Raw genomic sequence first — 12,806 nt, 5'->3', positions numbered from 1 at the left:
TATATTGTGGTTCGTATGACCTTGGTTTTGCGTACATCGTATACAGTATTTTACTGCCCTGCACACTTGTTCCCTTCCTTCCCTTTTCCCTAAGGAGATGTGTTGTAATCCCACTTGGTACACCCCGCCACCCCTCTGCCCTCCCTCACCTTGGTACAGCCAAGTGCTGAATGTGTGAACATTCCACAGCTGACTCCAACTGACTGGAACCTGTGATGGTATTAAGATGGAATAAAGAAGACTCCTTATGAACTACCTGTGCGCCTCTTCTTTGTAACACAAATGTTTGGTGTTCTTCAATTATATGAAGGTAAGAAACAGTTTTCCATATAAGACCAAATTATGGATAAAAAAAGTGGTTCCAACTGAGAAATGACTACTGCCGTGAAAATAGAGAATATCTAAAGGACCCAAAGTTAACAGTTGCTTAAAAAATGTAAATTCTATCTGGTTTACGGGACAAAGAGGACTTCTTCGAGGCTATTTAAGTGCATTGGATTTTATTTAATTTTTTCACCCATTCTTAATGTTCTATGTTTTCAAATTTTTTATTTCTGTACATTGGGTAGTAAAAAGTCCACTGAGTTGTAAAAATAATAGTGAATGCTTTATAAACTTACAAGTGATAAACAGAGGGAAAATTACAGAAAAGTCTTTAATCACATTGAACTTGTTTAAACGCAATTATATTCCCTGTGAAGCGTTTCCTCTGGTGATTACATTTCATTTACCCCTGACTTTTCTAGGATCAGAAACTGATCAATGGTTTTCCAAAATTTTTAAAGTTCCAACGTAGCTTTTCAAAGAAGCCTTCTAGAATACTTACTTTAGCAGTTCTTCAAAATAATATGAATGCCAAATGTTATTTATTCTCTTTTACTAATACATTGTATGTGTTGGTAAAAATGCATGCAAAGCAGCAGTCTAATATTCCCCTGGCAATAACTCAAAATAACTAGGGCACCTGGTTTTATGGTATTTATTTTTTTGACAATTCCGTCTGTATTTATCCATATTTATTTTTCTCATTTTATCTGTATTTATCCATATTTATTTAGGGTTTTGTGGAAAAATGAAGCTGAAATCAGTATATTTCCACATTTATTTAACCGGTAAATATGCACTCATGCTTCAATGCCTACTAGGTTCCAATTCTGTAAACACCCACACAAACTAAATCAATGTACTTATAAGAAAATATGCATATTTCGGTGTCAACCTCATGCATATCTACTGCTGTCAAAGCCTCTTTACTCTAAAATCCCTTTCTTTTTTAGCCCCCTTACCTATCAATCCACACAGCTATTTGCCTTGCAGTTATGGAAGACAATATTTAGAATTACTCAAAAAGCAACCCAATTCTTGTTTTTATCCACATTTAAAAAGAAATACAGGCAAGAAAATAAATCTTTTCTGTCTGTATTTATCTGTTAAACTCAGTAAAAATGGAAAACAGGGAGCCTTAAAAATAACCCATATCCTGAAACAGCCTTTTTAAAGATCCCCTCATTTGAAAATGCCCAAAAAGAACAATTGATGGACAGAATGCAGAACAATGTCATACATTCACCCCAGTACAAAGATCTGGGCCTAAATCCATGCCAGTTTGAAAAAGCCCAGCAGCCAGTGCAGCACATGCCTCATCCTTCAAAATAGACATTTGACGCACATCTGCACTTTATTTTGTCATCATTGATTTGAATTTCCAATTTGCACGAATTTAAAATCAAATGCAACTTTTCACTGTTGCTATTTCTTAACAGCTTATCGTGCCTCTACCACATGTTCCCAACTTTACAGTCCACCTATGTCATCACTACCAACCATAACACCAGAGTCTGTGTTATCATCCCTCTTGTTGGTGATGCATATGTTTCCGGCTCCTTGGAGATTCAGTCCTGGTCACTCAGTGACTTGTCTCTTAAACAAGAGGAATCAGGAGCTTTTTAACCAGGTCCTGCACACGTACTCCTAAGTCGTATGTATGAAAAATAAACTAGTATGCAGTTCCTAAGTGTGTGAGAGTGTTCACATCTGTTAAGAAGTGCCCTCACACACCACAGAGGATGTCATACTTCATCATTGGACCTGCTCCTTGTCGGGCCAGGCGCTGCAACGCCTGACGAGCCCTGCGAAGGGGCTCTTTGGGGGAGATCTGTTATCAATGAAGCCGTTGGGTGTGTGGGGGTATGTGGACAGGGTAGTGAAGTGAGTGTGCAGTGTAGTTTAAAATACGTTTTGGGCTGCCCTTTTCAATCAATGATATTCCTAAAGTGCACTAGCCTTACTAAAATCTGAAATCCCTGTCTGGATAAAATGGTCCTACAGGGCCTGTGTGGTGCATGAGGTTGACATGTTTCATGCCTAAAGAAGCCCCTAATGGGTCTAGCGGAAATTCATCCGGACCATGTCTTATTTAGAGAAATGAATCTTAACTCCAGCACTACTGCAATGCTGGTTCTTGACGTTGTGTGATGTAGTAGTAACCAGCCATCCAATGTCCTAATGTTCGAGTGACCGGGACCAGAGCGAGGGTAGGATCACAGCTAGTTGCTGTGCCACCCTACGTACGAGCAATGAGGTGCTCTGCTGTAACACCCCTGTCAATCGAGACCTCTGAAAACAGGGGTATCAGAACACTAGGCCATTGGACCTGGTGCTTAACTTCAAGGCTGGTTACTATTACATCACACAACGTCAAGAACCAGCATTGCGGTAGTGCAAGAGTTAAGATTAATTTCTCTAAATAAAACACGGTCCTGATGAGTTGCCACTAGACCGGTTAGGGGCTTTTTCAGGCAAGAAACATGCTGACCTCATGCACCACACAGGCCCTGTAGGACCATTATATCCAGACAGGGCTTTCAGATTTTAGTTAGGCTAGTGCACCCTAGGAATAAAAGTATTGAAAAGGGCAGCCCTAGATATATTTTAAACAACACTGCACACTCACTGCACTACCTTGTCCACATACCCCCACACATCCAACAGCTTTATCAATAAAATATCTCCACCAAAGAGCCCCTTCTCGGGGCCCGTCAGGTATTGTAGCGCCGGCACGACGAGGAGTAGGCCCAATGATGAAGCATGACAACCTTTTTCTGGCAGGTCCCAGGACTCATAAGTACCCTCTCCTGTCTTCCTTGCATTGGCTCCCTGTTCAGAAAAGAATTCATTTTAAAGCTATGATTTTGGTCGTTAAGGCATATCATCAGATTGGAGCCCCTTACCTTAGACAAAGATTTCCCCACTATACTCCCCAACGGACTCTGAGGTCTTCGGCTCAGCTTCTGATTCCTGTTGCTAAAGTTTCACTCTCCCGGGTTGGAGGACGATCTTTTCAAGTGGTAGCCTTTCGCCTATGGAACAGTCTTCCTTTGTCTCTTAGACAGGTTCAGGACCTGCTCATCTTCAGAAAAATGCTCAAAACATGGCTTTTCCAACTTTAATCTGTTTTTCGCTGTCTCTGCCTTGGGAGTCTTTTCTGCGGCTGTTATGTGTTTTTTTTTCTCAGCACCAGGACACTCCCGGGAGTAGCCGCGCGCTTTATAACCAAATTAACATAATATCCTCCGGGGTGTGTGAGGGCGCTTCTTAATAGACCTGAACACTCCCATACACTTAGGAACTGTATGCTAGTTTATATTTCCTCCACCCAGTGACTTGCCCTTAAATCAGTCCCATCTCAAAATTAAGGTTTTTATTTAGAGTTAGTTATAATCCAGGAAGCACTCATTACAGGGAACCAATACATTTATACTGCTTTTCTGGCATATTCAGAAGCAGAAATTTGCACTTTTCACTGCTGGGAGATCTCTCACTGGATTCATTTTGGACATCAGTTGTCAATATTTAAAGGGGTGCTGCAGTACTGTTCATCATCCAACACAGGACCTGTGTTAGCATGACACCCAAAACGCAAAGGCACTGCATATGGTCGATTGATGGTCTAGCATAGATATTGGTAAATATGAAACAAGTAAAAATAATAGATGCATGTGCTTCCGAAAATCAGTCCATAGGAAAATTATTTAAGACCTATCTCCCTGAATGAAGACAATTTCCTGGGTTACTGACTAGAAGAACACTTGGGGTTTGTTTACTGTAGAACAGTGCATTTTTCAGCGAAGAGCAATTTGCCATGAAATATTTATCAATGTAATAAACCAGACCATCGGGAGCTCAAAGACTGCAAAGATTGAGAGTTGCTTCAAAGAAGCAGTGTGGGGTGAGGGTGGACAGAGAATATAAAATAAAGGGGAGCAACTAGAGAGGAGTTGAACATTGATGCTCGGCAGACAAACAGGTATTAAGACCTTTTTGATACTCAAGTAAAGGGACGTAAAGAGAAAGGATACAGTATGTAATGAAATGGAGCAAGACATTTCATGTACCGTGGACTGGTACGTTTAGTTTAAAGGAAAAATATACAGGGAAGGTAGCGGGAATATCCAGGGCACAACAAGAGGAAAAAAAGGGTCATTGTTGGAGTCAAGGAGGTAAACCCACTCTCTTACTTGAATAACACTGTAACCAACAGATTTACCTCACTCTGCTCAAGATAGTGTAGAGCTGGCAATAAGGACACAGGAGGGGCTCGTGCGGGACGTGCTCTGGAATGGACAAAGGAAAGACCCTAGATGGATTTCACTGGAGTGCTGAGGCCTTCGAGTGTGTTCATAATCATCCTGAGGCCTTTTAGATGGTTACCAGTGTCAAAGACTGAAGAGTTTGACCCCTCAGTTAGCCTTGTACCGATGAAGACCAGAGTGCTTGATTATTCGGATATGAGTCGGAGTCCTTCCCTCACCCATTCTCTCTCAAGTGAGTAGTAAGCATCGCATTAGTATGGAGCTTCTACTCATAGCATGTCTATGTGTTGGTCAACAAGATGTCTATTATTACATTGGCAAAGAGCCTAGTTCTTAATCAAGATGAGAGCCAAAAAGATTAGATGAAAGATCTTTTGTGAACTTGGAACAGGTTGGTTTCGCGCCGAAGAAGAATACATGACAATTTTGGATTTTAGGTCCCGGAGGAAGAGAAACTGTGATCTAATGTGGAGCACCTTATGGAGAAGGTTGAATAATAGTTCACCTGTTGATATACAATTTGTAATCATAAAGGGAATCGCAAACTTGCTTTCGAGACAGGATGGATCGTTGATATAAAGCTGTTTGCAATCATGCACATACAATAAACATATTCCTATGTATTATGTTACAGCAGTGAACAGTATTCTGTTGAGACCATCCGAATACCAATGTCTGGACAGTTTGACATTTCTTACAATTACAAGTAGAGAATAATATTTTAGCCTTGAGTAAAGGACTTAGGGGCATATTGCCAACAACTAGCGATTATTATCGCTAAGTTGGCCTAGCGGGAATTTTTCTATCGCCACCCTTCACCTGTTTATATCGCTGAGATACCTTGCTATTAGCAAGGTTTATCTCTAAAACGATAAAAAACAGGCGAAATGCGTGAATATTGCTGTAAATACAGCGATATTCACACATTATCATGACAATGCTCTTAGCCATGTTATCCACCTTGCATTGGATAACATGGCTAAGAACTGCTTTGGGCAGGCGTTAGCTTTTGGAGATATTCGCGCATAGCGCGAATATTTCCAAAACTAAGCCATTGTTGCTAATAGGAGAAAGCGATATTAGCGACTGTTTTCAGTCGCTAACATCTTGGCACGCCCACTTTGCATGTCATTAGCGATAAATATCGCTGACATGCAAAGTGGGCCCCCAGATGCTTGCTATCGCCTATTAGCTGTCGCTAACTGGTGTTAGCGACAGCTTGGTAATTGGGCGATAAAATTATTGCCGCTTTAGCGGGAAAAAGTCCCGCTAATGCGGCGATAATGGCCCTTGGTAATATGCCCCTTAATCTTTAAACATTTGACTTAGAGCACCTGGAATAAGATGAATATTTTTTTTTAAAACTAAGTGGACCAAATTCTTAGTCGAATGATGACCTTCTTGTAAAAGAAAATGGGCATCTGGATGTACTTCTATGCATTCTGACTCCTAGATTAAATTAAAAATGTCTACTCCTTGGGGAATCAAGCCCCTCGAAGGAATATCATTCAACTGAGATTTACATTTTTTTCTCATTGTTTTTGGTTCCATTTAGGTTGTCAGCTCTGCATCCAGTTTTCAGTATCAAAAAGACCCATATGTATGTTACGAAATTCTCTGGTGCTCCATTTGAATTTGTTGGGACTTCTGCGTTGTCAGAATATTACTGGAACTAGAGGCTAACCAAGTGCTTGAGTAACAAATTGGAGGATGGGGTCTCATCAAATTCCCATGTCGGTATACAATAATTGTAGTCCCTAGCTGGACCGCCTTTGCATACTGAAGATGTTGTTCGCCATGGACATCCAACTTTATAAAATTGAAACATGCAGCGCTGGGCTCCTCACCTGCTTCTCCTGCAGGTGTAGGAGAGGGCTGAAGGCTTACTTCCCCATAGCTTTCTCCATACCGACCAGTGCTCTAATGCGTGTCTCCTCAGTGACATTCCCAAAGGTAACAGTTGGGGTGTTCGCCTTCTCTGCTGTACCCCTACAGGTTAAGTCTGGAATATGGTGGGGCATTCTAGCCGTTGGCTTTTCATTCAAATGATTATTTTTAAGCCTTCTGGAATGCAAAGGAGCAGATTGTGCCACCAACAGTTCCACTGCTTCAATGAAGAGTGGTAGCAAGTCAGACTTCAGGGCTTATCACCTTCCACCCCAGGATCTCCTCCAGGTAAGACTGGGCTAGGAGCAAGCAGGCTTTGTTTGAAGATCAGAGATTCCATTTGTGATCTGAATTGATTGGCTATCATTACCTTGCCCTGGTGTTTTGGGTGGGCTGTACTCACGGGTACTGAATGAGAGCACTTCTGTAATTTGGAAGGAAGAGTACAGCACTTCTAGGAAGGGATGCCATACTTTTAGTAGAAATCCAAGATTTCCAAGATTAAAACTTTCCAAGATTTCCAAGATTTCCAAGATTAAAACTTCCTCTGGAATAATGAGTACCAATACTTTAGAATTCCATTTCAAGCACTGCCTTCAAGTAGACAACAGGATTAGGCCTCTTCAAAGGCAGTCTGGAACTTGGATCTAATGCATGAAGCCTCCATAACTGGTCGCGGTATTGAAGCATTTGGCCAGCATCTACAAATGATTGTAATAAGTATGCATTCACTACCACATCACAAAATGGCTGTTGTCTTTCTTTAGCGGGCTCAGTGCTGGATTTAGGTTAGGTCTTTTGCAGGGCCACTGGAATTATGCAATTTTGCGGCTATGGCATTGTATGCATAATTATGGATTTGCCACATAAGCCATCATGAGCTGCGTAGGACCTGATTATGATGTGGTCGGAGTATTGTGATCAGTGCGTAAATCCCTATTTATTTACGGTTTGGAATTACAAGTTTAAATATATACCAAGGCTCGTTCAGTTTCGTCAACCTGCCAAAATTGAACAGAGGAGAAGAATACGGTATTTACAGTATCATGTGGATTTTGGTTCGTTAAACACCAAAATCTGCATGTTATTCCCCATAAACTCGTAATATCGCAACCGATAAATTAGTTACCCCGTGTCACTGATATTTATCAGATGCGATAAATAACACCTACACTCGTAATCAAGGCCATAATCTGCAGATTTTAACAAGACAAATGTTTGTTTCCGGCTCAAACAGGATAAAAGTTACTAAAACCGCAATGACGTGCTGGCGCACAGTGTGAGACCCTTCGCAAACTTTGATTGGTCAAGTTTCTGTTGGTTGTTGCTGCAGTAGGGTGTCAAACTGGTACTAATGAGGTGAAACCTTTGCCAGATATAATGCTTGCTAATGAAAAAATAAGGATATAATAGTATCACAAAAAGTACAGCATTAAGGGCCTGATTATGATGGCGATGGGACTGCCACAGTCAGGCCGTCGGTGACGGTGCCACCGCCATCTGCCCCTGCTGGTCCACCCTCCGCATTACAATGGCTATGCATCCGACGGGCTCAAGGAGCATGTTGAACCGTAGGAGGGACTGCAATTCCTACAATAGTGGTGGTGCCTGCCCAGGCACCGCCATAGGGATTAAAATGTCTCATTCCACCGGCCATTTCATGGTGGTTAACCTGCCATGAAAAGGCAGGTGGAAAGTGACTTTGGGGGCCCATTGCGGGCCACCTTCCTCCCTGGCCCTACGCTATGGGCCAGCTGCCCGACTACGCATCCCAGCACCATGTGGCAGGCACCGCATGGTGCCTGCGGACTACCCGCCACGTAGTGGAGAGATGTTTACAAAGGCAGTGACACTTGTGCTGCAGCCCTTTTGCGGGCCGCAGCACAAGCCTCAATGCTACGAGGCATGTTTCCAACCGCCTCCAAGCAGTCGTATCATAATTTGCATGGCGGGACCACCGACTACCTGTCGGCCCTCCCGTTCCCAACAGGATGGCGGTCGGACACCCGTCCAACCGCCATCTTAATCATTGCGACCACATGGAACCAGCCCACAAAGGTCTTCACTGGCTGCCTATGCAGGAGTAGAACATATTCAGAAAAATCTGCTTCATCTTCAAGCCTAATGTCTCTAACACCCATTCCCAGCTTCGAGCACCAACTACTGTGACGTCTCACTCCTACACTTCCCCTGCACGGAAGCATCCCCAGCGTTCCGAGGCAGTCTGATAATTGGCAAATGGAGCGATGGACAAAAAACTTTAAAATAATTGAAAAGATGCAGAACCTATCAGTCTCCGCATTTCTGAACCTGCTCCCAGGTCCTTGTATTTTTAAAGTATTTCTGGTGACCCCTGCAGCAGACTGTAAGTCACGGCCCCCCGTCTTTCTACCGAGATTCGATGGCGCTGTCACCTTATCGTAGCTGAGGTGAGGCTGTGCTCAGAGAGGCCGTGCTCAGAGAGGCCGCGCCTCATCCTCAGATCCCCCACTATCATCACGGTAGTCTTAATAAAGCGAGCGGGTACCTGCTTCTCCGAGGAGGGCGGCCAGGAGGACCCCCAGCAGCAGACTCATCTCTGGGCGCCTCATCCTCACGGGCAGCTTCTCCCCTCGAAGTCTTGTATTCGTGACGAGCGGCAACTAAGAACAGGAAACGACTGTGAGCTTCTTCTGAGTGACTGCAGCGCCAAGTACCCTCAGGTTATATAGCAGAGGGCAGGGCACAGGAGGTGGGCAGGTGAGAAGGGATGGGAGTGAAAGCGCCTGGGCAGATCAGCAAGGGGGTGAGTGTCAGTGCGAGGGACGAGAGCGGTTGATGACGAGAGAAAGAGACTTAGGGAAGAGAGATACCATGAGAGGAGAGAAAGACAAACACGAAGAGAGAGATACGTAGGGGACAAATGATAGAGAGATACAGTGAGGGGTAAAGGGACTGACAGAGAGATGAAGTCTGAGACAAAACCTACGGGACCAAGAGAGAGAGGGGGACACTGAAGGGAGAGAGGGGGATACCGAGGGCGAGAGAAGCGTTCTGATTGGTAGAAACACAACGAAAAGAAGAGAGAGAGATGGGAGAGACATACACCCTGGAGAGCTCGGGGATGATACAGAGGAACACCGAGGGAGTAGAGAGAGCGACAGGCAGAGAAACATTTGTGGAGGGGAGACTGCCTGACAAGCAGAGAGGGAGGAAGACGCAAACTAAGGCCGTAGAGAGCCTCTCAGAGATAGAGACATAAATAGAGGAGAATGCTAGACCAAGAAAGAGAGACACGCTCTTACAGCAGAGCCTGAAGAGAGACGCACTGAAAGGAGAAGTAGACTAAAAGGAAGAGAGGAACGTTGAGGGAGAGACAGCGACAAGGCTAGAATAGAAGATTTTTTAATGCGATTTTATATAACGCGAACATTTCCCGAAGGTGTCAGAGCGCTTTACAAAAGAACCAGTTGCGTTACATAAGGACTTTGTATTACATGAGTTACATAAGAGATACAAACAGAAAAGAATTGCAAATGTACAAGGTGTAAAGTCACTCAAGAAAGAGATAAAAACAGAAAAAAAGTGCACATGTACAAGTTAAAAGTCACTGTGTGTTGTTCCCTCCTGAGGCGGAAAGCCGGGAGGTTGTGCTGTGTGCCTTGCGAGTGTGGACCTCTTTTCTGGGCTATTTTTCCACCATTATTTTAAAAAATCGTCGAGTTTTAAGACTCTTTCTAAATCCTTCCCAAATACCACATTGGTAACTTACCTTGTCCCCGGCTGACCACTCGGCAGTCGTTGGCCCCCTTTCCCCGCATTTGGTGATCATTATTCGGTGTTCAGCCGACTGAAGTGCTGAGACACACGGACTTAGGACCGCGGAATCTAGCAGCGGCCATCTTGGGGGTAGGCTACACCTGCAGCGCTCTAGTCACCAGCGCATAAAAGAGCTTCCTAAGCAGGCGAGATCCCTTGCTGTGTGTTGTTCCCTCCTGAGGCGGAAAGCCGGGAGGTTGTGCTGTGTGCCTTGCGAGTGTGGACCTCTTTTCTGGGCTATTTTTCCACCATTATTTTTAAAAATCATCGTGTTTTCAGACTCTTTCTAAATCCTTTCCAAATACCACATTGGAACTTACCTTGTCCCCTGCTGACCACTCGGCAGTCGTTGGCCCCCTTTCCCCGCATTTGATGATCATTATCTGGTGTTCAGCCAACTGAGGTGCTGAGACACACGGACTTAGGACCGCGGAATCTAGCAGCAGCCATCTTGGGGGTAGGCTACACCTGCAGCGCTCTAGTCGCCAGCGCATAATAGAGACGGGCATGCCTCCGCGCAGCGGACACGATCTGCGGACGCGCCGTTTCAGCGCCGGAGTCACGCCTGAGTCCAGCCCGTCTGCGCCCGTCAGCGCCAAGGAGGTGCCAGGGGCCAGGAAGGCTGGCCATTTAGACACTCAAGTTTTTGTTAGCCCCCTGTATTCTTTACGGACACTACGTACACTTAAACCCCAGTGGAAGCCCTGTCACCATACGCTTCCATCTCAGGGGCTACTTAACGCTCCTGAGTGTCAATGCTCTGGGAGAGGGACTAGCTCTACCCTCCCCGAACTTTGTCACAAACGGCCTAGAATAGGGAACCACGACCTTCCTCTGTCGGTCAGAGAGACTGGGTTTCTGATCAACGCCCGTTCCCTAATCAAAAACAACATCGCTTTCAGAGACTTCATCTCAGACAGAAAACCATCCTGGGCATTTATCACAGAGACCTGGGCCTCTGAGCACACAGGGCCTGAGCTCCTTAATGCCATCCCTGAGGGGTACTCCTTGGCAAGAATGGACAGAGAGAGGCGCAGGGGAGGGTGGGGGGGCTGGGAATACTTTACAAAACTTCTATAAGATGCCGGACCGAGCCCCTCTCCTCACTGCCTGACTCTTTTCAGGCCATTTATTTTGCCCTCAATCCCTCCCCTACGGTCTTCTTTTCTAGGATCCTGATCTATAGGCCCCCGGGCCCTAGGTCCGGTTTCAGTCATGACCTGCTAAAATTGCTAGAACCCTATATTGATAGACCTAATCTGTCCATTCTTGGAGATTTTAACTTCCATTTGGAGAATGACAGCTCTGCTGATACTGCCCTTCTGCTGGATTCTCTAGCCTCCTGTGGGCTGAATCAAGGAGTAGTAGGCTCCACTCACTCTGCTGGACACACCCTGGACGGGGTCTTTACCAACGACCCCAGGGTAGGATTAGGGTCCCCCCTATCCCTGTCCTGGTCGGATCATCTGGCCGTCCCACTTAATTTCACACCCTCTCATTCTGTTACACCCTTAGCAGATCCCAGTAAGTGGGAATTAAAAAGGAACTTTAGGGGTTTAAACAACGAGTCCTTAGCCCCTTTGATGGCTAGTCTCATGCTCACCTTAGCGAGAGACACTGATACTGCCGCTCTCGATCTTTTCAATTCCATCTCGAGAGCCGTGGATATCCTGGCCCCGATCAAGCAGCATTATTCTGCTAGAAAACAACCCTCAGCACCTTGGTACTCCAATACCCTTAGGCGGCTACGGCAGGGCTGCAGGAAGCAAGAGAGGCTCTGGAGATCACACCTCGACCCACACAAAAAGATAAACTTAAAAGTTTACTCAGGGACTATAAAGCTGCGGTGATGGCAGAAAAGAAAAAACATTTTGCTAAACTGACTGCCTCCCTCAGCTCTCCCAGGGAATTGTTTAAAATCGTTGATTCCCTGTCTGTCCTTCAATCACCCGACCCCATAATAGCAACACAGGAACTCTGCGATCAGATCTCAACCTTTTTCCACGTCAAGTTAACTAACATTCACTCAGGCCTAGAAGCCCTTAACCTAGATTCTGGGCCCCTCCCAGTTTCAGTGGTGTCCCCCTCGGAAGAAGCTCTGGTGAGGGCTTTGGGTTCCAACCTTACTAATTTCCCTTCGCTCACTCTGGTGCAACTTAATTTACACCTGGACAAACTTAAATCCCGATCTCCTCTTGATCCCTGTCCTTTGAAAATTCTCAAAGAGTGCAGGGAAGTTCTTCTCCCCCCGCTCCTGGAGGTAATCAATCAGGCAATACATGAAGGTGTCTTTCCGACAGTGTGGAAAATGGCCATAGTCAACCCCCTCCTTAAGAAGGCCACTCTGGATCCGGCGATTTTAAAGAACTTTCGCCCAATCTCCTTACTTCCAGCCCCCTCAAAAATGCTAGAGGCCCACCTAAACAGCCACCTGAGTGCCTTCCTGGACAACTCCAATCTATTGGACTCCTCTCAGCACGGTTTTCGGAGGGCATATAGCACTGAGTCTGCCCTGACAGTAGTCACAAA

General features: G+C 45.0%; 1 protein-coding gene across 1 annotated transcript in view; it reads right to left on the bottom strand.

Moving 5' to 3' along the window:
- The window catches only part of LOC144824319 (uromodulin-like), a 236,733-nt gene extending 227,602 nt beyond the window's left edge, over positions 1 to 9,131 (bottom strand). Inside the window, exon 1 of the mRNA XM_078683437.1 lies at positions 9,007 to 9,131. Within this exon, the coding sequence (XP_078539563.1) occupies positions 9,007 to 9,070 (64 nt within the window). The 5' untranslated portion in view covers positions 9,071 to 9,131. The remainder of the gene's footprint in view (positions 1 to 9,006) is intronic.
- Between the last annotated feature and the right edge of the window lie 3,675 nt (positions 9,132 to 12,806).

The sequence above is a fragment of the Lissotriton helveticus genome, chromosome 3_1 (assembly GCF_964261635.1).
Source record: "Lissotriton helveticus chromosome 3_1, aLisHel1.1, whole genome shotgun sequence".
Lineage (NCBI taxonomy): Eukaryota > Metazoa > Chordata > Amphibia > Caudata > Salamandridae > Lissotriton > Lissotriton helveticus.
The sequence above is the reverse complement of the archived record's forward strand: the minus strand, read 5'-3'. Positions and strand labels throughout refer to the sequence as shown.